The sequence below is a fragment of the Miniopterus natalensis genome, chromosome 6 (assembly GCF_054644295.1).
Source record: "Miniopterus natalensis isolate mMinNat1 chromosome 6, mMinNat1.hap1, whole genome shotgun sequence".
Lineage (NCBI taxonomy): Eukaryota > Metazoa > Chordata > Mammalia > Chiroptera > Miniopteridae > Miniopterus > Miniopterus natalensis.
The window spans coordinates 26632861-26656070 of record NC_142086.1 but is presented as its reverse complement, the minus strand read 5'-3'; the positions used below and the strand labels follow the sequence as shown (position 1 = coordinate 26656070).

Here is a 23210-nt window from a genome sequence, read left to right as displayed (position 1 = left end):
ACTTTGAACAGTGTCTGACACACGGTTACTACTAGCTAAGAGTTTGCTTACTGGTCAACCTCTCTGGTACAACAAAAAAGGTCCACATAAAGCACCAAGTCACCATTAAAAGGTTCTTTATTCAGTAAGAACAAAGTAAAGTGAATGACCTTAGTGGGTAGTCCTCTAATAAAACAACTTGAGGAACAGTTTCTCAACCTCCGCAGTGTTGACACTTGGGGCCTGATGATTCTTGGGGGACGGGGGCTGTCCCGTTCTGCGCACTGCACAATGTTTAGCAGCCCTGACCTCTACTCAACTAGATGCCAATACAACCCCAGTTATGACAACCGAAACTGTCCCCGGACGTGGCCAGGTGTGCCCCGGGAGGCCCCGGGTTGAGAACCGCTACTCTAGAGATCTGTCTACAAAGTCGAACCATTTGCTCCTAAAGAACCTCCCTTCCCGTCAGTGTTGGATACAATGACCGTCCCCTGTTGAGTGATCCCTTAGGCCAAGCTCTCCTCCCCTAAACTGGTTCCCAAGGAGTCAAAAAACTTTAGAGCTATGCTTCCTGACTGCAACCATCACGGTAACGGTATTTTTTCCACGAATATATATAGTGCCTCACACTTTCCAACGCGCTCTTCACAGTATTAAAGGGAAGAACATTAACACATTCAAAACTAGGAGAATCTGCTATTCTTTACGTTGAACTCTTGTCTTAAAGACCAAGTTCAAGAGGATTCTTTTTCAGTTACTCCAAACCACTAATGCACTTAAGTACATCATTCTTTCTTTACGCCACGTACCGCAATTTGAGGAATACGGGTAAGCGGGTCCACAAAACCTCACACCCGCTGGCCAAAGCCCGAGCGGAACACACCGGAAAAAGGAGTCGGGCTTCGGGCCGGCCCTCACTCCCCCAAAGCACCGGCTCGAACAAGGATTTAAAAGGCTCGACCCGCTGCCTCCCTAACCGCCGGCGACGGCCGCCCAGACCTTCCCCTGAGGGAAGGCGGGCCCCGCATGGCCAGCGAGCCCCGCCCACACCCCGCGTCGGGCCCGCCCCCGAGGAAGCCCCCTTCGCCCCACCCCGGGTCAGGGCCCGCCCCCAGCTTCCCAGGCCTCCTTCCTGTGGGAAGTGCGGCTCCTTTCCAGTCCCTCACCCTCTCGGCTCCGCCTGGCAGCCGCTCCACCGCCGAGCGTAGGCTGGGCCGGCGGGGGGCGTCCGAAATGCCGGGTGAGGGACCCTCAAAACTTGCAGTTCTGCAAACAGGCCCAGGCCCGCCTCAGTCGTCGGGCCTTGCCTGGACAACAAGCAGCCAGCCCGCCCCCTCGCCGCGGGCGAGATCTTACCTCGCCACCAGTACGTCTTGGACAAGTCGTGCCAGGTCTGATGCTGGGTGTGGTGAGTGCCGCCCGGGCCCAGGTGCGCGGCCTCGATGAGCCCCCAGCGTCGCTCCGGCTGCAGCACCACCTCCAGCTCCGCGAAGGTCTTGCGGTGCCGCTGCCGCCGCTGGTAGTACAAGGTCCCGTCGCGCACCACGTAGCACGCGGCGGCCTTGCGGATTTTACGCTTGACATTGCCCTCTGTGCCCGGCGCGTACGGTTCGCACTCGTTCGTCAGGTAGCGCAGTATGGCCCGGTAGCTCTCCTCGCTTGACATCGCTGACCCGGGCTCCCTGAGGGCGCCTGTCAGTGGCGAGGGAGGAAGACAGCGGCACTGGCTCCGGGCGGGTGTTACAGCTGCGGCGACACTGCAGGGAGGATCGGCTGTGCCTGTGGTGAGTGCTCCTCGACCGCGCCCGCAGCGCGAAGGGAGAACTAACGAGTTGGTAACTAGGGGGAACTGCACTTCTCCAGCGCGCGGGATCCGCTTGCGACTGACAAAATGGCTGCTGCACCACCGGAAGTGACGAAAGTGAAGGGCAGTGGGTGAGGGACCTGAGCTCTGATTGGAGCACAGGGGCTTACTGGCGTGGTGAAGCCCGTCGCGTGACGTCAGGACTGCGGGAGGACATTTTGGAAGCGGGTAGGCCCTTCCTGGGAGATCGAGCTGGCTTTGACCAGACATCTTAAGTCCTGGCAGTTTCCCTTTTAATTTTACCCTTCTTTCCGATACTCTGAGCATGTGTAGGATCTGGTGAGCAATTGGCTATTCCGACCGAGATACCCCAAGGTGTAAAGGTGTCCCGCCCCGCCCCCACCTTCTGAGACACCTGAGAACATAAAAGCATCAGATTTTAAGGCTCCAAGTAAAATATTAGCCTACGGGCACAAAAGCAAAGAAAGCCCTTTCACATGAAAAAGTAGCTTCCAGTTAAGTGTTATAAAAATTAAAGTCCATTTATTGGTGAGTTATAATTTCTAAACTTCAACCACTAACTTCAAACTTGTCATGGAATAGTCAGGATTTTTCAGGAATGGCCAGATTATATAGAGACTGTTTTCTACATATGAAGAAATCATGTTGACAAGGAAATAGCTAGCATTATTTTAACCTCATTTGCATGTTTTTTTTTTTACATATGCTTAGGAGGGAAATTCTCCATTTTACACCCAACCGGTACTGAATACACAAAAGTCAAGGACACTTGACTGCGTTTTCCAACGTGCAGGGTAGGTCCGATTTCACATTTTTGAGCTGGTAGTCCACAGCCCTGCGCCTGGGCGGGATGTGCAGTGCCGACCAGAGCCACAGGCCAATACATTGCTAGGCTGCTGGGGTCGGGTACTGGCAGTGCTTCTCCGGGTCCCAGCCAGGAGTCTGCGTTGGTGGGTGAAACCCTTTGACCTTTACAGAGACTGGTTGGGGGCAGACAGGTGAATGCAGTGGGCTCCCCAAAACAGGATGCATCCAGTCTCCTTGGTACTTGGGATGGGGGCTGAGGAAGTTTCCAGGTGACCCAGAAACCTGAGGCAGCATTCTTGAAAAATTGTGGCTGTAGATAGTGAGCTCCCAGGCCCAGAGGAAAGACAGAACTACCAAGCCTGGGATTTACTTAGGGTCATTCAATTCACAGACTGAGACTAGAGCTGGGGAAGGGAGGAGGAATTAGAAGGTGGAGATACACCCTTCCCACTGTGGGTAAATGTCCAAATCCATCCTCCAAAGCCTGTGTATATGCTCCCCACCCAGAGTCCCTCCTGGGCTCCAGCCAGACATCCGCTATCAGGAGTGTTTGCTACACTACAGTGGCAATCATACCCTCCTATAAATGTATCAAATCAATACCTGTACACCTTAAACTCATACAGTCTTTTAAAAGTAGCTGGTTCTCTGAACCTAGAGAGAAGACTTGATGTCTGTCTGAATGCTCAAATTGCAGGTTCCTATTTGGAGAGTATGTTCAAATAACTTCAGGATCCATTTTATTGGCCTTTTAAAATTCAAAGCATTTTATTTGTAAACTCCTGAAATCTGAAAACAAGACAACCTAGGTTATATAGTTTCCCAAAGAGAGTGTCTGAGGCACCTGCCCACCTCCATCTAAGCTGTTTTCAATCAGGCACCCATCCGTCAAGGCTAGTCTGGGACCACCAATCAGAAGCCATAGACCCCTGTCCACCTGCCTGGTCTCTGTCATGGATCCCCTTGTCAGAAATAGCAACAGTTAACCCACATGCAGAGCCCTTGCTCTGGCACTCCTACTCTCACCCTCCATGCAGCAAAGGACACCTGCCAAACCCTGCTCCCCCACTGGAAGGACCCTACCCACATGCACATAGGGTGTCCAACCCCAAGGTTTTGTTCCTGTTCTTCAACGTTCCCAAGTCTTCAACTGCCTGTAACTGGAAGAAGTGTTTGCTACCTGGTAGAAAAGAAATACCTCATACCAGCCTTCATTCATCCCATTATCAAAGTGTCTTGGAGAATCTAAGCCCAGATCCTGCAGGGAGTGTAGAGAGAGCAGCCTCACTCCTCCCCCAACCCCTCCCCATCTCCTGGCTGCCTTGGTCCTGGCCATGTCCCTAGTTCCCAGGTGGTACCCCAACCACCAGAGAGGGAAGAACCAGTCCCATAGGCTCCTCTGGCCCTAAAACACAGAATGATCAAAGACCAGGAAACAGGAAGAACCACCTGAACTCAAAAGAGCTAACATAAAAAACCAGATATCCTGGCAGGAATTTATTTTCCAGGTCAGGGGCCAGGTCAAAGGCTGTGTTCAAGATTGTGCCTCTATCAGAGGCAGGCTCCTGAACATCAGTGGTTGGTGGCCAAGGGCTGAGACCCCGCCTGTCCTTGGAGCCATTCACAGCAAGGTCTCTTGGGTGACTCACTGTCCCAAGGTGCCGGTGGGCCCAGCCTGGGACCCACCTCAGCCTGGTATCCTGGTGGCATGTCATTTGGGCTATTTTCATCTGGGAAGTTCTCTGATTGACTGGTACCCTAGGAATGGACCTGGCTTCCCTAAACATCATGACTAATTGAGGCAGGGGACTGGAAGCAAGAACTGGAGGGGGCCCAGGCCCTGAGCACAGAGGCGTCCCTGGCTGAGCTCCAGGCTAAGGACAGGCACTGTGCCCTGGAGGTGAGGGCATTACAAGCGGCCCAGCAGTGGTGTGGATGGCAAGCAAAGTCCCTGCTCTGGAGAACTGCTAGGGTGAGGTGCAGGGGCTTCTGGAAGTTTTTGCCTTTCAGGCAACTTGCCTAAATGGGCAGGGGTGATGTCTCCATGCACTCCCACCCCAGGACAGACTAGAAGGGAGTTGGGGTGGAATGTGAGTCACCTCCTGGGGTGAAGGTGATGTGAGATTCATGATGTATAGGACTTTTAAATAAATAATGGTATTGAAATGCCAAAGAAGTGTGCCTGTGTGGGTGTGTTCGACAGCAGGGGATGGCAGTCACTGCACCCTGGCACAGAAGTTGTTGCACTCTCCAGCTGGTTGGGTCTCCACAGGGCCACGGTTTAATCTGACTCTCAAACAGTGCTGTGAGGTGGGCAGGGGTCTCCACAGCTGTGAGAAAGTGCTTAGAGCTGACACTAAGCACCACCTGCACGCCCCATAGACACTTTACAGGATGCCCTGGCTTCGCCACACTGACACTTTCCATCAGGAGGGAAAGGAGCATTTCCCCCTGATCCCTAAGAACACGCTGTGCTCTGAATCCCACTCCTACAGCCAGAGCACAGCAACCTCTTTGTGCCTCAGTTTCTTAAACTAACAATGGGAATTTAAAGTGAGAACACGTTAAGAAGAAACACACAAAAAAAGTAATAAAATGAGACCACACACTTGTTTTCCGCTCTCAGCTTGGCACATAATGCGTTTTCAGATTTTGGTGACTTTTTATAGACTCATATTGGGCACCGTAGCGGGAAGCAGTGACTACGATCTAGTGTCTTCCTTAAAAGCTCCGTTAACTTTAGTCAAGGAGCTGGGAAGAAGACCCAAAAGGCAGTTAGCAAAAGCAAGATGGGGAGCAAGGAAGAGGGGGGCTGGCCTGCAAGCCACGGGCAGGGCCTGGTGCTGAGGGACCAGAGCCTCGCCCCGCCTTTCGGATCCCACCTCTCCTTCCGGTACCTGTGGGCGGAGCCCGCCGGCCTGGAGCATCTGCCTTCTCCCCTGCACCCCCACAGGCAGGGCTGGCAGGCCCAGCGGGCGGGAGGGGACTCGGGAATCTCCGAGGGTCCCCCACTTCGCTCCTGCCCCGCCGGGACTACGCAACCGCTGGGAGGGGGCAGCAGCGGGTTTGCCCTTAGGGCGCTGGGCTGCGGGCCCGCGCCGGAGCGGCTGGCGGTGCATCTGCAGGCCGCGCACCTGCGCCCTTTACCAAGCCTGCAGCCGCCCGCCGCCGGGCTGCGCACACCGCACCTGCCTCTCGAAAGCGCACACACCTGCCCCACAGTCTTGCACCGGCCGAGCCCCACCTTCGCACTCCGCGCAGGCGGGGAAGCTCGCCCCACCGCCGGGCTGCCTGTGCCCGGGTGGAGTGGCCTGGACAAGAGGCCCTAGGAGGAGCTTCCAGAGCAGGCTCGTGAGCACAGCACCAGAAACCAGCACCGAGACGGAGAGTCCAGAGAAGACGCGGGCTTTCCAGGCCTGGGCTGGGGGTTCCTGGGAGGTGGCCAGGTGTGGCTGAAGCAGGCCCCACTTCCCAGGCTGTCTGGCCACCGTCCCCCATCGAGAGGGGGAGAAGAAGGAGAGAGAGAAACCAGTGTTTAGTTTCAAAAGTTCAGAGGGGGCTGCTGGTCCTTGAAGGAGCTAGCCAGGACCCAAGGTGAGGTGGTTCCTGGCATTTCAGGGGTGTCCTGTACTCATGCAGCAGTGGACAGCCTCTTGCATAAGGGCCACGCCTCTCTGTATAGATGTGGAGCACTGGACAAGCTCCTTCCTACAATTAGATATCCATGTTCTTCCACACAACTGCAGGTCTTCCACCAAAATTCTCCACCTAGGACACCCCACTGAGCAAAGAACTAGCCCCCAAAAGCACCAAGAGTACCATGAATGCCCCTTCACTTAGGAACCCAAACTCCAAGATCTATGCTTTGGTCTCCCCACAGGGAAAAGGGCAACCTCCAACAGAGTGCCTGGGACACCCTCCCACTTTCATCTAAGCTGTCCAAAGTCAAGCCTCCACTACACCAAGGACCAATCAGAAGTCCATAGACCCCATCCACCTGTAGACCCTAAAGCCAGGGTTTCTGTTATGGACCCCCTTGTCAAGAAACAGCAACAGCTGACCCACATTCAGAGTCCCCAACAGCCCTACCTGCCTGCTCACCCTCCATCCCAGCTTCCTGCACCTGACTGCACACTGGGCAAAAGGCAGTCCAGTCCTGCCCTCAGAAAGCCATTTATGCTGGTCCACCTTCAATATCCAATTCCTGGGTTTTCAAACTGGACACCTCACTTGACCAAGGCAAACCTCAGGCCCACAAGGAGAGCCACTTGCATCTTCGTGCCCAGGCAGACTTCCCGTTCTTGCATTCGGCCTCTGACCCTCCACAAAGCAAAGGACAGCTGCCAAACCCTGCTCACCTACCAGCAGAACTTCACCCACATGCACACTGGGTGTCCAACCCCAAGGTGTCCTTCTGTGTTCCCCAATTAACTGCCTATGGCCACCAGGTGAGGTGGCTGGAAGAGACTGCTATCTGGTAGAAGAAAAACACCTCACGCCAGTCCTCTGGCCCCATCACCTCGGTTTTCCAAGGCTCTAAGCCCAGAAGGTGCAGGGAGTGAGAACAGCCCCCCCACACAGCCTTAGTCCCAGTCATGTCCCTAGCTCCCAAGTGGTACCCCAACTGCCAAAGAGGGAAGCAGCAGGCCCAGTGTAACAGATAAAAAGCCAGAAAACAGGGCAAGGACAGCCTGCATCCAAAAAAGGGGGGGGGCCATCTTGAAACAGAGGAAATCTGAGGCCACTGGCCCAGGTGAAAATGCAACTTCCAGATCATGGGCCAGGTCAGGGACTCTGAAGGCAGAGGTTGCTGCCTGTCAGAGGCAGGTTCTGAAACATCAGTGGTTAGTAGCCAGATGCTGAGGCCTGGCCAGTGCTTGGAGACATTCACAGCATTGCCCACTGGATGTCTTCCCGTGCCCAGGTGCTGGTGGGCCCATGGCCATCAGACCTTTGGCCTGAAACCAACTTTAGCTTGATATCCTGGTGTACTGTCACTTGGGGAGACTATTCTAGGCAATTCTCTTTCCCAGAGGGAGCAAAAGATGGCATGCCTCAGAATAGAACCAGGCTGCCCTGATCTGGCACAGATGGGGCAGGTTTGGTAGCTGCAAACAAGTTCTGGAGGAGACCCAGTCCCTGGCTGAGCTCCTCCAGGCTAAGGAAGGACAGGCACTGCACCCTGGGGCAGGAGGTAGAGGCATTACAATAGGACCAGTAGCGGTGCTGGCAGGCTGCAGGCGCAGGCTGTTTGTGCTCTGGAGTTTTCATGGCAAGGTACAGGGGCTCCTGGAAGATTGTGACTTATAGACATGCCAAAACGGGCAGGGTTGACATCCCCAAGCATACCCCACCCCAGGACTGCACAGGAGGGGTAGCTGGAGTGGACAGTGGGTCATATTCTAGGGTGAAGATGGCATGAGCTTCAATGTATACCTGTTTTAAGTAATTGTTGGAATGCAAAGTGTCCTGTGATGGCCAGATGGCAGTCACTGCACCCTGCCACACAAGTCACCCTCTCCAGAGGGTGAGGGATCCACAGGAGTAGAACCCTCAGGGCACATAACCACAGGTGAAAGGTCCATCTGGCACCCACTTGAAAATGGTTACCATGACTCAGACGGCGGGACATTCTATGGCTTCAGAGCCACATGTATTATCTCTGGTAAGTTGTGATAAGTTCCAGTTTCCCTGGGTCAAAGTAAAATCACTTTGGATTTTAGTATAACTCTGAAATTGAATTACCTTAAGCCAACAGGCACTTGGAACTCGAAGGTCCCTAGGCTGGGCAAGGATCCTGAGGCAGAGATGGTTTGTTGCATAAACTGGCATGTAGGCCCATGCGCTGCTGACCATAGAACCTGAGTGGAGTGTCGAGGGGGCACTGGGCTGGGAGCCAGCTCTGGACCTGCCATTAGGCCACCTAGCTCAGCCTCTAACCACCTAAGGTCCCCAACCCCTTTCATCCTGCACAGAGGCACTGAGGTCTAGTGCAGTGTTTAGGAGCTGGACCAACTGCCCCACAAAGGCACTGATTACCCTGCCCGCAACGGTCACACCTCTTGAAAGCAAACAGCCTGTAGAAGTCCAGGCAGAGATGTTTCATATTTAATTCTCCTCAGGACAGTCCAGACTGCAGCCATAACGCTGGCTCTGCCCAGTCCTCAGGGTTGGGGGGTCAAGAACTCAGCCAATGATAAAGGCTTGTCATTTCACCCAGGCAGGCAGGCTGGCTTCTGGGTCACCCTGTCAAACAGGCTGTGCCTCCCTCAGGGGCTGCAGGCTCTGGACATCAGTAGCATGGCCCAAGGTCTGTCCCCTGGAGTCTGGCCTTCAGTGGCCTGGAGTCTGTTTCCGCATCTGTAAGGTGGACCCTGGTCCACCCCACTGGCAGGCAGCTGAGTGGATGGAGGTAAGGGCTGTAAAAGCCCCCTCCCCCCAAGCATGTTTCTCAAGAGGATGTAACTTGTTCATTGTATCCTTGAAACTTGGCACAATGTGGTACAGATAAGATGATCTACTTTCTATAGAAAACTATTTTTGTCATAATTATGGTTACTATATTCCACATCACATTATATATATATATATATATATATATATATATATATATATGTATATATATCTTGAACACAGCAGGCTACTCAGGCATTTCTGCGATTTTAACTATGGCTCTATCAAACTCCCAGCTCAACCAACTGCTTTGGGAGTTTTAAGTATATTCTACTGAAGACGTGCTCGTCACTTAAACTTCTTTTTGGAAAATAACAGATTAATACAGCTGGTAGTTTTAAGCACTTAGAACTCAACTATCGGGTAATGGTAAGAAGGAAGACTAGTGAACAAAAGGCAAACCCAATATAACATAAACGTGTCTACTTATCATGGAAAAAGATCACTTAAGAAAAAGGTCTACTTTCTACAAACACAATAGAAAAAAAGTATATGCTTTAGTAACCAACCTGAACTAACTCTATTAGTATCCTAGTACTTACGGTTACATGACCAAAAGGTTAAGACAGTGCAGTCTATGTAATGTACTTATACCTCAGCTGAGAAAGCCAGTATTTAACCATACAGATCTTATTTGCATCATTTGGCTTAACATCTCTCCAACTAAGAGACCTTTCATTAGGAGGCATTATTTCAGAGAAATGAACTTTTAAAATGCGTAGCTCTTAAATTCTTAACTGTGTAGTTCAGCTATTATTATGTAGGCACAACATGTCTCTATTTTCAGAGTAAAAAATCCACCACAATCTAGTTATAGTCAGGTCTTTATTTAAAAATCTCATCTGCCAACTTAGCGTTTTCCACCAACACGGGGAGCAGAAACCTTCACAGGCTTCACAATCTTTTGCTTAGGTGCTGCCTTTGTGGGAGCCTGTAAAAAGATATTGTGTGGTATTATTCCATGCAACTTTCTTTTTAATCACCCCTCTCTTATGTTCAATGTGGGATACTTAATTGTATCCTAACAAAAAGAGGACATTATTTTTGTTAGTCATATAGGACCAATATTAATGACCCCGTTTTTTTGTTTTTACTATAGTTATTTAAATTGGTAACATTGAGAAAAGCTGTGTAAACTCTATTATTGAAAACTTTTCTGTTAATTTAAAATTTCAAAATAAACTTTAAGAAACAAAATACCCAGGAACCAGTTATGAACATCATTTCCATTAGAGCCTTGCACTGAATTCTTTAAAAACTTGAAACTCTTTTATTCACCACAATTTGGATTAAAAGTTTTCCCATTGTTTTAAATAAGGAATCCAAGACAATCCCACAATTACCTTAGCAGCAGCCATTGCTGTCTTTTTAGATGCTTGCTTAGCCTTTTTTGCTTCCTTGGCAGCCCTGTAGGGTTAAAAATAACTTAAGACAAAGTGCTTTACTCCTTAAGGATACAGTTTTTTAACAAGGAGCTAGACTGTTTTGGAAAAGTAGAATTATCATACTCCTTCCCCATCCCCAATTATTGTTAGGATAAATCCAAAGGGGTTGTCAATATTATTAACCACCAAGTCAGTTTTACATTTTTAGAAATTGTACAGCAGCATTCACTGCATGTAGAAATTTCAACAAATCACTTAGACTGTATTATAAACTTCTGATTATTAAACTTAAATAATGCTCAAAGCTAAGGCTTCCTCACCTGATAGCTTGCTCTCTTTGAGCTTTCCTAACTTCAGGTTTCTGGTTCCTCTTCGCCATTATATCAGCAAGAGAGGCACCAGTGATGGCCCTTTGGAATTTGACTGCGCGGCGAGTTCTTTTCTTTTGAATTTCTTCCTACAAAACAAAAAGATGGGGAGGACACTTATGAACCTTGCTTCATGAATCTGGGTGAGAAATAAATTGTCTGAGGCAGGGGAAATGAAGTTTTTTAAGATTAGTATTTGTCCTAGTCTGTTTGGACTGCTGTAACAAAATACTAGACTGAGAGGCTTATAAACAACAGAAATTTATTCCTTACGGTTCTGGAGGCTGGAAGTCAGGGTACCCGCATTATTAGGTGAGGACTCTCTTCCTGCTACAGCTATATACCACGTGTTGGAAGGGGGGGAGAGGAGCTCTTTCCTGGACCTTTTTATTAAGGATAGGTTAAATCTTGGCCATTTTTTTACTACAAAAAGTGAAATTCTAAGGAAGTTAACTGGATAGTACTTTAAAAGTAATTAACAGGCCCATCCATTTACATTAGAGAATTTACTTTAATGTAAATTAAACAACTCACCTACTTTGTTTTTCAAAGTACTGTCACTGGGTGAAATAGTCAAATTAGAAAATCATATGAGAAAGCCACCATGTGTTAGGGGATGTCTGGGAATCAAGACAGAGTACAATTCAAACATTTGCTGCAGATTCTATTTTAAAGACCTATACTATAGTGCTTAGGAGGAAAAAGATCTTGCAGTGTGCCTCTAAATCCAAGAAAAATTAAAATAGACTTGAAGAACTGTTTATCAAGGCAGGGAGACATAAATATCTTTAAATTTTTTAACAGAACACATGGAAAAAACAGGGAACATCTGTGGTTAACTAACTTTTTACCGAGATGAAATTATAGAAAATTCTACTTTGCTTGTTTACATTTTAAAAATATTTTTCTTATTGTGGTAAAATACACATAACATCAAGCTGATCATCTTAAAACATTTTTTAGTGTAAAATTCAGTGGCATTAAGTACACCCACAATTATGTGCAACAACCACTATTAATCTCCAGAACTTTTTCATTATCCCAAACAAATTGCACCCATTAAATAATAGCTCCCCCCGCACTCAACCTCTATTTTTTGTCTTTATGAATTTGCCTACTTTAGGTACCTCATAAAAGTGGAATCACATAAGCTGGCAGCTTTTTAAGGCTGAATATTCCACTGTATGTATATACCACATTTTGTTATTCACAAATCCACTGATGGGACATTTGGGTTGCTTCCACCTTTTGGCTATTGTGGATAACAGTGTTATAAACATCAGTGTACAAGGTGCCTGGGTAAGTTCCTGCTTAAAATTCTCTTGGGTATATACTTAGAAATGGACTTGCTGGATGTTGCCAAACTGTTTTCCACAGTGCCTGTGCCATCTTACACCAACAATGCACAAGGTTTCCAATTTCTCCACAACCCTCACCAACATGCAATTTTCCACCTTTAAACAAATTTCTCCTTCCTCTGAACTCCCATAATACCGAGTAATGTCTTTCACCCAAGAGATGCTTACTAAATATTCACAAGCCTAAATATTCCTAGTTTCCTGCATCCTAATGCTACTGCCATGGCACTCAAACCTTTTTTCAAAAATCTCCATCAAGTAAAAGAGCACTTCAAAAAACACACCCAGTTTTGAGAAGTCAGTGGAGTCCTGAAAACTCCACTGAAACTCCACTGATACCTATGTTAGGAATAATCCTATAAATATAATAAAAACCAAGTCACCATAATAATTACTTAGTTTTCATTTACTGTAACACCTTCAAGTTTTCCAAGGTGCCCCTATAACCCAAGCATGCTTAATGTAATTTACCTGACTTTGGCAAAGGGATGCTTTCAAATTTCAACCTGGCATTTACTGTGAGAATAAGATGATTAATCGTTTTCGCTTCACTGTTTGATGACTTGCAGTTTAAGAGCACTTTCACATACTGTCCCATCAGGTGTTTTTACAGAGCAGCATCTGATGATCAGAGTTTAACAAACTTGAGAGCGAGCCCCAAGACATCAAAGCTCATTTCACTTACCGACTGTCCCTTTTTGTGCTTTCTTCTGTAGAGGACAGTCCAGTTTATCTGTCGAGGATTCCTCTTGGAAAGGAATGCCGACTCGCATTTTGCATTAAGAAACTGGAAAACCTGTCGCGACAAATTCAAAGCATGAAAGTTATCTACTCAACTATACAAAGTAGAAAAAGGCTGAGCTTGAAATCCTCAACCAACTAATTCATAGTTCTGTACTCTCATTTTACTAAACTGAGGCCCACAGAAACCAAACGGCTCGTGTTACACGGCTGGCCGGTAACTAACCGGGTGGCACCACGAGTATCTTTGCATTTGGTCCCGTCTTTTAAGAGCCAGACCAAATGCAACTCCCGCCGCAGGGGAGGGCGGGGCGTCACATTCTGGGAGGCATCTACTTCCGGTCCCTCCCGGCATTCCCAGCGGTCCTGTGTTAATAAACTAGCTAACATTTATGGCCAATTTCCCTCACACCGGGACATTCAAGTTACACAAACTCCTGATTTCCGACCTAATTCACACTAGATCAAAGCTCAAAAACGGTTCACTTAGAGGCTTCTGATCCCGACAGCCACCGCACACAGGGTCCCTGACAGGGACCAAGAAGGATGCGGTAAACGAACCCGAATTAGACCCGTCATTCCTCTTAGGAACACACATCGCGTTTAGCCGACGCGGCCTCTCACCTTCCCGTCGGTCCTGGCGTAGCGCCTCCCGTGTCCGGGATAGATCTTGTAGCCACTGAAACTGCACAGCTCGACCCTGTAACGAAAGCGAAAGCCCATTAGAGAGGCTGTCTAGGGCAAGGCCAAGCCATGTGCGGGACGCCGGAGAGGCCATCTGCCCGCGATGGAAAAGGATTGGGATTCAAAGCTCTTGCTTACTTCATGGCTGCAGCTGCCGGAAAGGATGAAAGATGGTGAAGAGGAGCAGAGGATCATGGGAAGAGACCTTCTAACCTCGGGAGTGCAATCTCCTCCCCATTTCCCTTCGGTAACCCGGGCGCTCCGCGATGACGTCACTCTCGCCCGCGACAGATTTGCGTTTTCGGAGCAGCCGCCCTCCTTCTGAGGAATTCTGCCGGAGGCGCGGAAGCTCTGGGGTTTGCGGGGTAGCGACGGCCACACGGGCGGGCTGGCGGTGGGTCTCGGAGTCATTTTCTTCCACAGTCAAGTGTCCTAGAGCCGTCATCTTGCTTCAGGAACGTGAACCCTCCCTCTTTTATTTTAGTGACCCACAAACGAATACCCCGCAGGTAAACCTTTTTTGCTCTCCGCGTTGGCCCGTTTCCGCAGTCAACCACATTACATTTTAATAGTTTTGCAATATGCAAAAAAGTAATGGCATCCGTACTGCCCCCCAGCCGCGCGAGTCCAGTTGTGCGTGACGGCGCTTTGCGTTGATGGTGATGTACAGTCGTTGAGCGCTCTGCCAGGACGTCTGCTAAAGCGTTTACATGCGTTAGTTCGTTCCGTTTACTAAGCCCTTGGTAAGTAGGCGCCAGAGCCCCGCAAAATGACGGCTGCCGTCGGGGAAGAGCTAGGGTGGGAGGCCCAGGGGCCCATGGCTGCGCAGAGAGGCGAGCCCTTCCTGGAGGCCGGCCCCGGGAGGTCGGTGCCGCAGCCTCTCGAGCCCTCCTGCGATGCTGGACTCTGCGGCATCTGTGATGGATGGGGCGTGGCAAGCGGCAGTGCTAGGAAACATGCAATGATTGGTTTATGCCGTCTGCATAAGCAGCTTACCCCTACAAACATTCTGTAAGTAGGTACGTGAAGACGTTTGGAAAGTCCAGTGAGGTGGCTGATTAATGCTAAGAAAGCGGCACAGTTATGGTGGAATAGTCTCAAGAATGACTTACCAGGAATTTGAATGGAATTGAAAAGCAAAGAGGAAGAATTTGACAGCCTGACTAACTCTGACCAGCTGTTGAAAATACCTGGTATACTTTGGGAAGAAATTGTGTAAATAGACTATAGGCAGTTGAATGCCTCAAGCATCCATGAACTTCATCAACTCTGCGTTCATCCCACTCTTTGTTTTAAGTCACTGCTGATTAAAGATTTGATCATTAAAAAAAAATTTAAAAATCCCACCCAGGAATAGTCAGTCCTGGCTTCTACAAACTCCCAAACAGGGCTGGATGTGTGTAGAGGGTGGAGCCAAGATTTACCTGCAGGAATTTGGTTCTGTTTGCTCCACAGAACCCCAGCATTTACAGTTTCTTTCTGGGCACTTTACAAATATTTTGTTGTATTAGCCTCCAAAATTATGTTTGGCTGAAGTAGCTCTGTGGAGGAAAACTAGGTATTAAGGACTTTAGCCCTTTTACTCTTGAGCTGGCATTTCATGGCTCTTTGTAACACATTATGTGTGTCACACCTCAAACCAAACACTCCTAGAATAAGAAGAAATGATAAACTCCTAAAAGCATTTTACATAGTGGCATAAAGCACAAGCTTACAACACTATCCATAAATTTTCGCTAACTCTATCCTTACACTGTCTTTTATAGGCAAAAGGCCCAGTTGTATTCCATTCCCTTTATTTATGGAGCATTTCTGAACCAAAGTTGGTGCTCTGCTCAGCTCTATATACCTCCTGAGAGCAGAGCATTCTTCCCTTCACTGCTTCATCTTTAAACATACTTCATTTGCTGTATTTAATTCCTGTGGTTGCTATTACTAATTACTACAAAATTAGTAGCTTAAAAAATTGGAAATGTATTCTCTTTCAGTATGGAGGCCAGAGGTTTAAAATCAGTATCGCTGGACTGAAATCCAGGTCTCTGCTCCCTCCAGAGGCTCTGGGGCAGAACGTTCCTTGTTGTTCCAGTTTCCACCCAGACAAACCCTCTTGAATTCTGAACCCATAGAACCTGTGAGATCATAAGTGTTTATTGCTTTAAACCACTATGTTTGGGAAATAATTTGTTAACATAGCAATAGATAATACAGGAGGTTAAGGCAGTTGTGAAAATGGGAACTTAGTGAATAGTAGTATCATTTGTCTTAAGACAGATACAAGGAAGGAGCATGTTTGTTGGGGAAAGGGTCAGTTTTGTAAAGACCATTTTGAGATGCCATATGACCATTAAGGTAGAACTGTGTAGTGGAAGTTAAACAAGATCAGAGGAGTTTAGAATTGGATATATTTTTTGAGTCATGCACCTATAGTGGTAAATAGTGGAATATGTGGGATAACATCACCAGTCACAGCCTGGCTTATCTGAAAGCATTTACTGACACAGAATTTAGGGTGCAAGATATTTATTAGGGATCAAGTCCTGTGAAAGAAAGGGGGAGAAAGCAGTATTAGGCAGAAGAAGGTAAATACATTGCTGGCCCAACTAAACCTCAGCCCTGCTAGGAGCTCTGGAACGATTACTGCCTGTCAGACTATAATATGTTGGGCTAAATGATCAATCCTCTATGTACCCCCCATGTTGCTTAGTCACCAGATGTGAGTTGCCCCAGTCATGATCTAAGGGAGGTGGTTCTCAGCAGCTGAGCCAGATCCTAGTGACAGCTGGAGGATGCTGCTGCCACGATGCCCATTTTTAGACAGCAAGCCCTCACTTGAAGAGGGATCTAGATAGTCCATCTCTGTGTTTACCACCCCTAGAAACCAAGTAAGTACATTCAGAGTGTTTTCTTACAATAACTTTCTTTTCTCAGGCGTAGGAGGGATCTTGCCTTTTTAATAGTCTCACCAGACTTCTCAGCAGGCTGGTCAATCCCAAGATTCTCCGGCATTGACTTCAAGGAGGGCTTTGAAAGCAATGCCCAGTAACTAGGTTAGAAAAATTACTAGGTTTAAAAATTATACAGCATTAAAAATTATGAAACTTTCTTTAAAATTATGAAGCATTATTAAAATTAAAAATCGTGAAGTATTCTTAAAAATTATGAAGCATTCTTTTAAAAAATATACATTTAATCAAGTCTTCATGATACCATTATAATTAACCTAGTTATTAATAACAGGAAAGAAGCAAAGGGAAGATAGATGGATGCCCAGTAAAGCTGGGTAGACTAGCTAAGGTACTTGCCTGTCAATCACACCAGGGAAACAGGTCATTGGTCAGAATGGGCGTGTCCACTGCAAGGGTGTGAAATTTGGGATCTATAATCCCCTGAACAAGGGAGTTCTCTGTCTTGGTCTCTCTTGGTTCCTCTTGGCATGTTGCCCTTAACTCCTGACTTTCAGGGCTTTCTCGCTTTTGCTTCCTGGCGTTTGCTCACGTGGCCATGTTGACCTCCACACAAAACAGACTAATGGACTGTAACTAGCCTGATGCTGAACTGGATCTGGCTGCAACATGGAACAGAAACTCTGGACACTACCTTTGTTTTTAGCTCTACTGAACCCCCAACTACACTTCTATGACTGGAATGGGACTCTGGGAACCCAGGGATGTAATTCCATGCAAATAAAAATCATCCTCCCTTGTGAGTCTCAGAAAACTCTTTTTTCTCAAGATATCATAAGGACTCCACCCCCAGCACTCAGTGGGGAAAGGGACACCCCAATTTCCCCAATAACATATCTAACTACCAATTACGTGAAATATAGGGGACAGAGGGACATGTGAAATGTCTTCTCAGGGTTGCAATCTGCAAGACTTAATTTGTTCAATAGCCTGTAAGTGGAGAGAGGGACAGAGAGACAGAGTACCTATGGATAGGACTAGCTGCATAACTAATTTTCAGGCCCCAGTGTAATTTTCAGGATCCCTAGTGTGGGGTCCTTTTTATCCAGAGCAGGAAAAGTATGCTGTTAAAGGTACTAAAATATTAATCTATTTCCTTTTTTCTGCAATCTGTATCTTGACCTTTAGCAGTATTTTTTTCATTTGCTAGTAGGAGTGGGGAAGAGAGGTTAGCAATCTCCTTTCACCATCATCCTGGCCCAACCTGCAGCAAACTGGCAATACCTTGGGATGTGGGTGAGCATCAAGCTGCTGGCGGAATGCACGGTGGTGCTGCCAGCTTTGGAGAGAGAGAGGGAGAGGCGGACGCTGGCTTCAGTGGACTGTAGAACCCAAGGCTCTCTAGGACCTGTCCCTAGAAAGCGAGGAGGCCCCAGGAAGTAGGCCCACAGGGGAGCTGAGGCTCCAAGCCCCAAGCGTGTGCTATCCTGTCCCACTGTACTTCACTTTCAAATCACAGATTCAAAGGGACAATAATTAAGACTTTGAAGATAGCGACTATAGAGCATTAAACCTCAAGTATGGGGTGCTCCTGAGCGCAGGGCCCTGTGTGAATACACTGGTTGCACAGCTTGAAGCTGACAATAGATGAAAAGAATTTAAGAGCCCCCTCAACCAATTGCAATGTATGGGTCTTATTTGAGGCCTGATTTGAACAAGCTGGACAGGCAATGGGGTAATTTGAATAAAGACTGAATTTTTTACTATGTTCACATGTAATGTTAATCCTTTAGGTGTTATCATTGAACCGTGGTTATGTTAAATTTTTAAAAGTTTACCTTTTCATCCCTGGTTGGTGTGGCTCGGTTGGAGCATCATGCATGCACCGAGGAGTTGCAGGTTGGATTCCCAGTCAGGGCGCATACCCAGGTTGGGGCAGTCAGGTGCATACAGGAGGCAACTGATTGATGTTTGTCTCTCACATCAGTGTTTCTCTCTCCTTCTCCCTTCTCTCAAATCAATGAAAGCATGTTTTGAAGGGCGAAAAAAAGTTTACCTTTCCAGATACATACTAAATTTAAAAAAATATATATCTTTATTGATTAGAGAGAGAGGAAGGGAGCAGGAGAGAGAAACAGAGTTGAAACATCAATGATGAGAGAGTCATTGATTGGCTGCCTCTCACACACCCTCCGACGGGATCGAGCCTGCAACCCTGGCAGGTGCTCTGATCAGGAATCAAACCATGAGCTCCTGGATCCTAGGTTGATGCTCAACTGCTGAGCCACGCCCAGCTGGGCCATACTAAATATTTACAGATGAAACAGCAGGATGGCTGGCATTTGCCTTAAAATAATGTGAGGACCCGGCCAGCGTGGCTCGGTGGTTACACATCAACATATGAACCGGGAGGTCATGGTTCGATTCCCAGTCAGGGCACATGCTGCATTGCAGCTCGATCCCCAGTAAGGGGTGTGCAGGAGGCAGTCAATCAGTGACTCTCTCATCATTGACGTTTCTATCTCTCCCTCTCCCTTCCTCTCTCTGAAATCAATAAAAACATATTTAAAAAAAATAATAATGTGAGGGAACGTCCAGTAGGTAAGTGCATGGATGAAAAAGTGATTGACCAGCAGTGGATAATAGTTGAAGCTGGGCCTTGGGTAGAGGAGTAGTCTCCATATTGTGATGTACTCTTTTAATTACTTTTCTGTGGTAAAAAGTTTCAAACAATGATAATCTGCTTTGGATGAAAGATTTAAGTCCCTCAATTCATTCCTGAAAAATAGGAAAAGTAAGCACCACCTGTATTATAATGTAATTTTAAAAATTTAAAGAAAAAACCCACAAAAAAAACTTCATACTGGAATGTTTATAGCATCTTTATTCATAATAGCTACAGGAAACAGTCTAGGTGCCCCATCAATAGGTGAATATATAAGCAATCTATAACATATATACTTATACAGTGGACTACTACTCGGGAATAAAATGGAATGAATTATTGGTTTTACACATCAACATGAGTTCCAAAACCATTACGTGAAGTGAAAGAAGCCTTACCAAAAAAGTCTACACTGTATGACTCCATATATATCAAGTTCTACACTGTGCACAACTACTCTGTGGTGGAAAAAGGAAAATCAGAACAGTGGCTGCTTCTGGGTGGGAGAGGAAGGATTGAATGGGGAGGGGTATAAGGGAACTTTCTGTGTTAATGGCAATGTTCTATATTTTTATGGATTTAGGATTAATTACATAGTTTGTCAGAATTCATGAAATGTTCATGTAAGATTTGAGCATTTCACTGTATATAAATTTTACTTTAAAAGAAAGGAAATTGTGAGTAAATATTGAGCAGTAGTTAACAAAACGCTTGCTTAAATATATGGGGGGAGGTGAACTGATACCTCAAAAAACAAGATGGGTGAAGGGATGGATAAGTAGAAGATAAAACAAGCATAACAAATGTTGATAAAAGAATCAAAGTGAGGAGTTTATGGGTGATCACTATAATAGTCTTTCAAATTTTCTGTAGGGAATTTTTTCATAACAAAATTTTGGGACGATAAAGGGAGCCATCTTCTGGAAGAAACTGGTATTACTGATGGGCTGAAAAAGGTAAGAAGAAGGAAGCGTGCAAGTAGTAAATATTTTAGGCTTTGTGGGCTAAGAGGCAAAATTATATAAGATATTATATAGGTATTTATATAGCAAGAGATAGAACCAATTTCCAAGTTCTCATTGATGAAATTTAAAATATAATAATAACATTGAGTACAACTGTTTGTAAAGCAGGTCTACTAAAGAGAAGAATGAAATTCTTTTTGGAAAGGTGGGTAACATTTCTCTTAATTAGGGTGCACAGTTTATCCCCTAGCACCAAAATCAATTGCAGATGTTCACCTGTTAATCCTGATCTGTAATGAGAATTCACACATTTAATCTTTTACCCAAATTTAGTCTTTTCAAAAAACATGTCTTTATTGATTGCAGAGAGATGAAGGGAGAGGGGGAGAGAGATAGAGATAGAAACATCAATGATGAGAAAGTCATTGATCAGCTGCCTCCTGCACGCCCCACACTGGGGATTGAGCCCACAACCCCGGTATGTGCCTTGACTGGGAATCAAACTACGATCTGAATCACAGGTCGATGCTCAACCGCTAAGCCACACCGGCTGGGCCCAAATTTAGTCTTTTCACCCAGATAAATGCTGCCCAGTACTGAGATCAATCCAAGGGCAGGTGATTTAAATTGAGCATTTTAATCTCTTGGAAGGAAATTATAGAATTATATTAGATTATTCTCTGGACATTTTCCTTTTAGCATGTGAGATCCAATAATTTTTTATTTGAAGTTAAGTGAAAGCTGCTCAATGGCACAACTAAATGGGTCTTGAAATATGAAAATTTCCTTTGTATTTGCATTGAGATCTCTCTGAAATACTGCTAAAATTGGAGTTTCAGCTCGAAAAATATAACCACTGCAAATTTGTGTGAGAATGTTTTTATTGTTAAAATGACTTTACCACAGAGTAAATTTTGCATGTAAGCTCTGTGTTGTCTTGTAAGTTTAGGTTGAGTTCATTAAGAAGAATCATTGAATGATCACAATTAGCAGATTAGCAAAAATAAATTCTAAAGCCACCCAGTCAGTGTTCCATAATAGTGGTTAAGGGAGGTTCTTCTCAGGAAAAAACTTCAGTCTTGCCCAGGCCGATTTTGCTCAGTGGTTAGAATGTTGTCCTACAGACTGAAGGGTCCCGGGTTCAATTTCAGCTAAGGACACGTACCCTGGTTGCAGGCTCCATCCCCGGCCCGGTTGGGGAGTGTGGGTGAGACAGACAATCAGTGTGTCTCTCTCACATCGATGTTTTCTCTCCCTTGCACTCTCTCTGAAAAGCAATAGAAAAATTATCCTCAGGTGAGGATTAAAAAAAGCAAAACAAAAAACAAAACTTCAGTCTTGGCCCTGAGCTAGAAAACAAAACGTTACCATTGGTAAGTCATCAATCGCTGTGTATGCAGTAGGACAAGTCAGGATATTTAGCTGCTAATTCTGGCTCAGATATGTGGAGTGACAATAGTTACGTCCATGAGAGCAAATGAAGTTTATTGTTGACACTACTGGTTCAGTGACACAGGGTAGATTCAGATGTTCTCCACAAACTACCTGTTGATTGATAATACAGTACAATCATGTGATAACCATAGGATTTAAACTCCTTACATTTTCACAAGTGGAAATCCGTCAAAATAAGCCTGTTTTTGCTTACCTAAGCTGTAACATATCATAGCTGATTTCACCTTAGTTGTGTTGATAAGAGTTTTCTCAACTTCTTTTTAAATATTTTCACCTGTTGCGTGCAGCCGTTTCGAAGAGGCTAATTCTTCAGTCACTCCAAACATTGACTCCTTGAATAAATAGCCACAGATGAGCAGTATCAATAACACCTGTCAGCTTATTAAGCGCCAAGGAAAACCACTCAAAATAATTTGCCTTCACTAAATCATTTAAATTGACTATTGATGTTGTTCCCAGTGGCCTCAACACTTTAAGCAGCTGTTCACACCCAAATGATATCGTTATAATTAGCTACTTATTAATAATAGGAAAGGACCAAAGGGAAGGCCACACATTATAGGCATGTTATTTGGCAGCTTCACCAGGAAGCTGCAGCTTCACACTCCCCAGGGAACCATCAGCCTACTCCCTGCAAAACATTGGGGGAAGGGGACTGCACAAAAGGAAGATAGATGCACGCCCAGTAACAGTAAGGTTGGAGTGACATAGGGAAGGTAATTGTCAATCACACGTGGGGAACCATTGATTGGCCAGAAAGGGCGTGGCAACTGCAAAACACGAAAATCTGGGAATACACAATCCCCTAAACAAAGGAGTGATCTTTCTCTTGGCTCCTTGCATTCGCTCGTGTTTCCTCCATAGCCATGTGGACCCCACACGCAGTGGACTGATGCACTGCAGTGGGAAACACAAGCTAAGCTAGCCTGATGCTGGACTGGACCCAGCTCCAATGTGGAAAGGAAACGATGCTGGCTCTGATTTGAGCACCAGTTAACATTTCTATGACTGGACTAAGGGAAATGAGGCTTTAGAAACCCAGGGGTGTAATTCCACGAAAATAAAGTGTTAGATGGGCCAGGTACAGAAACCAAGGTACAGAAATCTGGGTACAGAGACTTACCAGGGCAGGAACCTATGGATGCCTAGCAAGGAGCAAAACTGGAAATACAAGAACCTTGTCCTAGGGTAACCTCTCCTTCATAGCATATTGTTGGTCATGCAGTTTAGACCCCCTGAGCTTTCCTCCTTAGAGATGACATCTAGGCCTCAGTTGTATTTCAGCTCCAGGCCCAGAAAAGCAGTGAAACCAGACAAGCGGCCCTGTGGCTGCCTCAGGACCAGCTGCATTGACTAATGATTTCCTGCCTCGGCACCAGCCTGAAAGAGCACACCTGGAAAGCTGATGAATATTCTATTGAGACCCTCCCCTGAGACCTCCTCTAAGATTCCTGCCTGCAAGAGAGATAAATACGCTCAGGACAAAGGACCCTGGGAGCGCTTCACCCCCCAGGGGAGCACGCCAGTGCCATCTCCTTCCCCCTTCTTCCCTCCAAGGGGACCCCACGAGACTTGCAACCAGGGGAGCAATGGGCAGCAGCTGCTCATCCCAGGCTGAC

At 46.5% G+C, this 23210-nt stretch overlaps 2 protein-coding genes across 2 annotated transcripts in view; both read right to left on the bottom strand.

Annotated features, from left to right (window-relative positions):
* The window catches only part of ZBTB11 (zinc finger and BTB domain containing 11), a 28554-nt gene extending 26690 nt beyond the window's left edge, over nucleotides 1-1864 (bottom strand). The window contains exon 1 of the mRNA XM_016199684.2: nucleotides 1339-1864. Within this exon, the coding sequence (XP_016055170.1) occupies nucleotides 1339-1648 (310 nt within the window). The 5' untranslated portion in view covers nucleotides 1649-1864. The remainder of the gene's footprint in view (nucleotides 1-1338) is intronic.
* Nucleotides 1865-9875: 8011 nt separating this feature from the next.
* RPL24 (ribosomal protein L24) lies at nucleotides 9876-13833 on the bottom strand. The gene is made up of 6 exons (XM_016199683.2): nucleotides 13742-13833; nucleotides 13544-13619; nucleotides 12864-12974; nucleotides 10773-10909; nucleotides 10411-10474; nucleotides 9876-9998 (listed from the first exon to the last, which is right to left on the bottom strand). Exons 1-6 carry the CDS (start codon nucleotides 13744-13746, stop codon nucleotides 9918-9920), a joined length of 474 nt encoding a protein of 157 aa, XP_016055169.1. The 5' UTR covers nucleotides 13747-13833; the 3' UTR covers nucleotides 9876-9917.
* Nucleotides 13834-23210: the final 9377 nt, after the last annotated feature.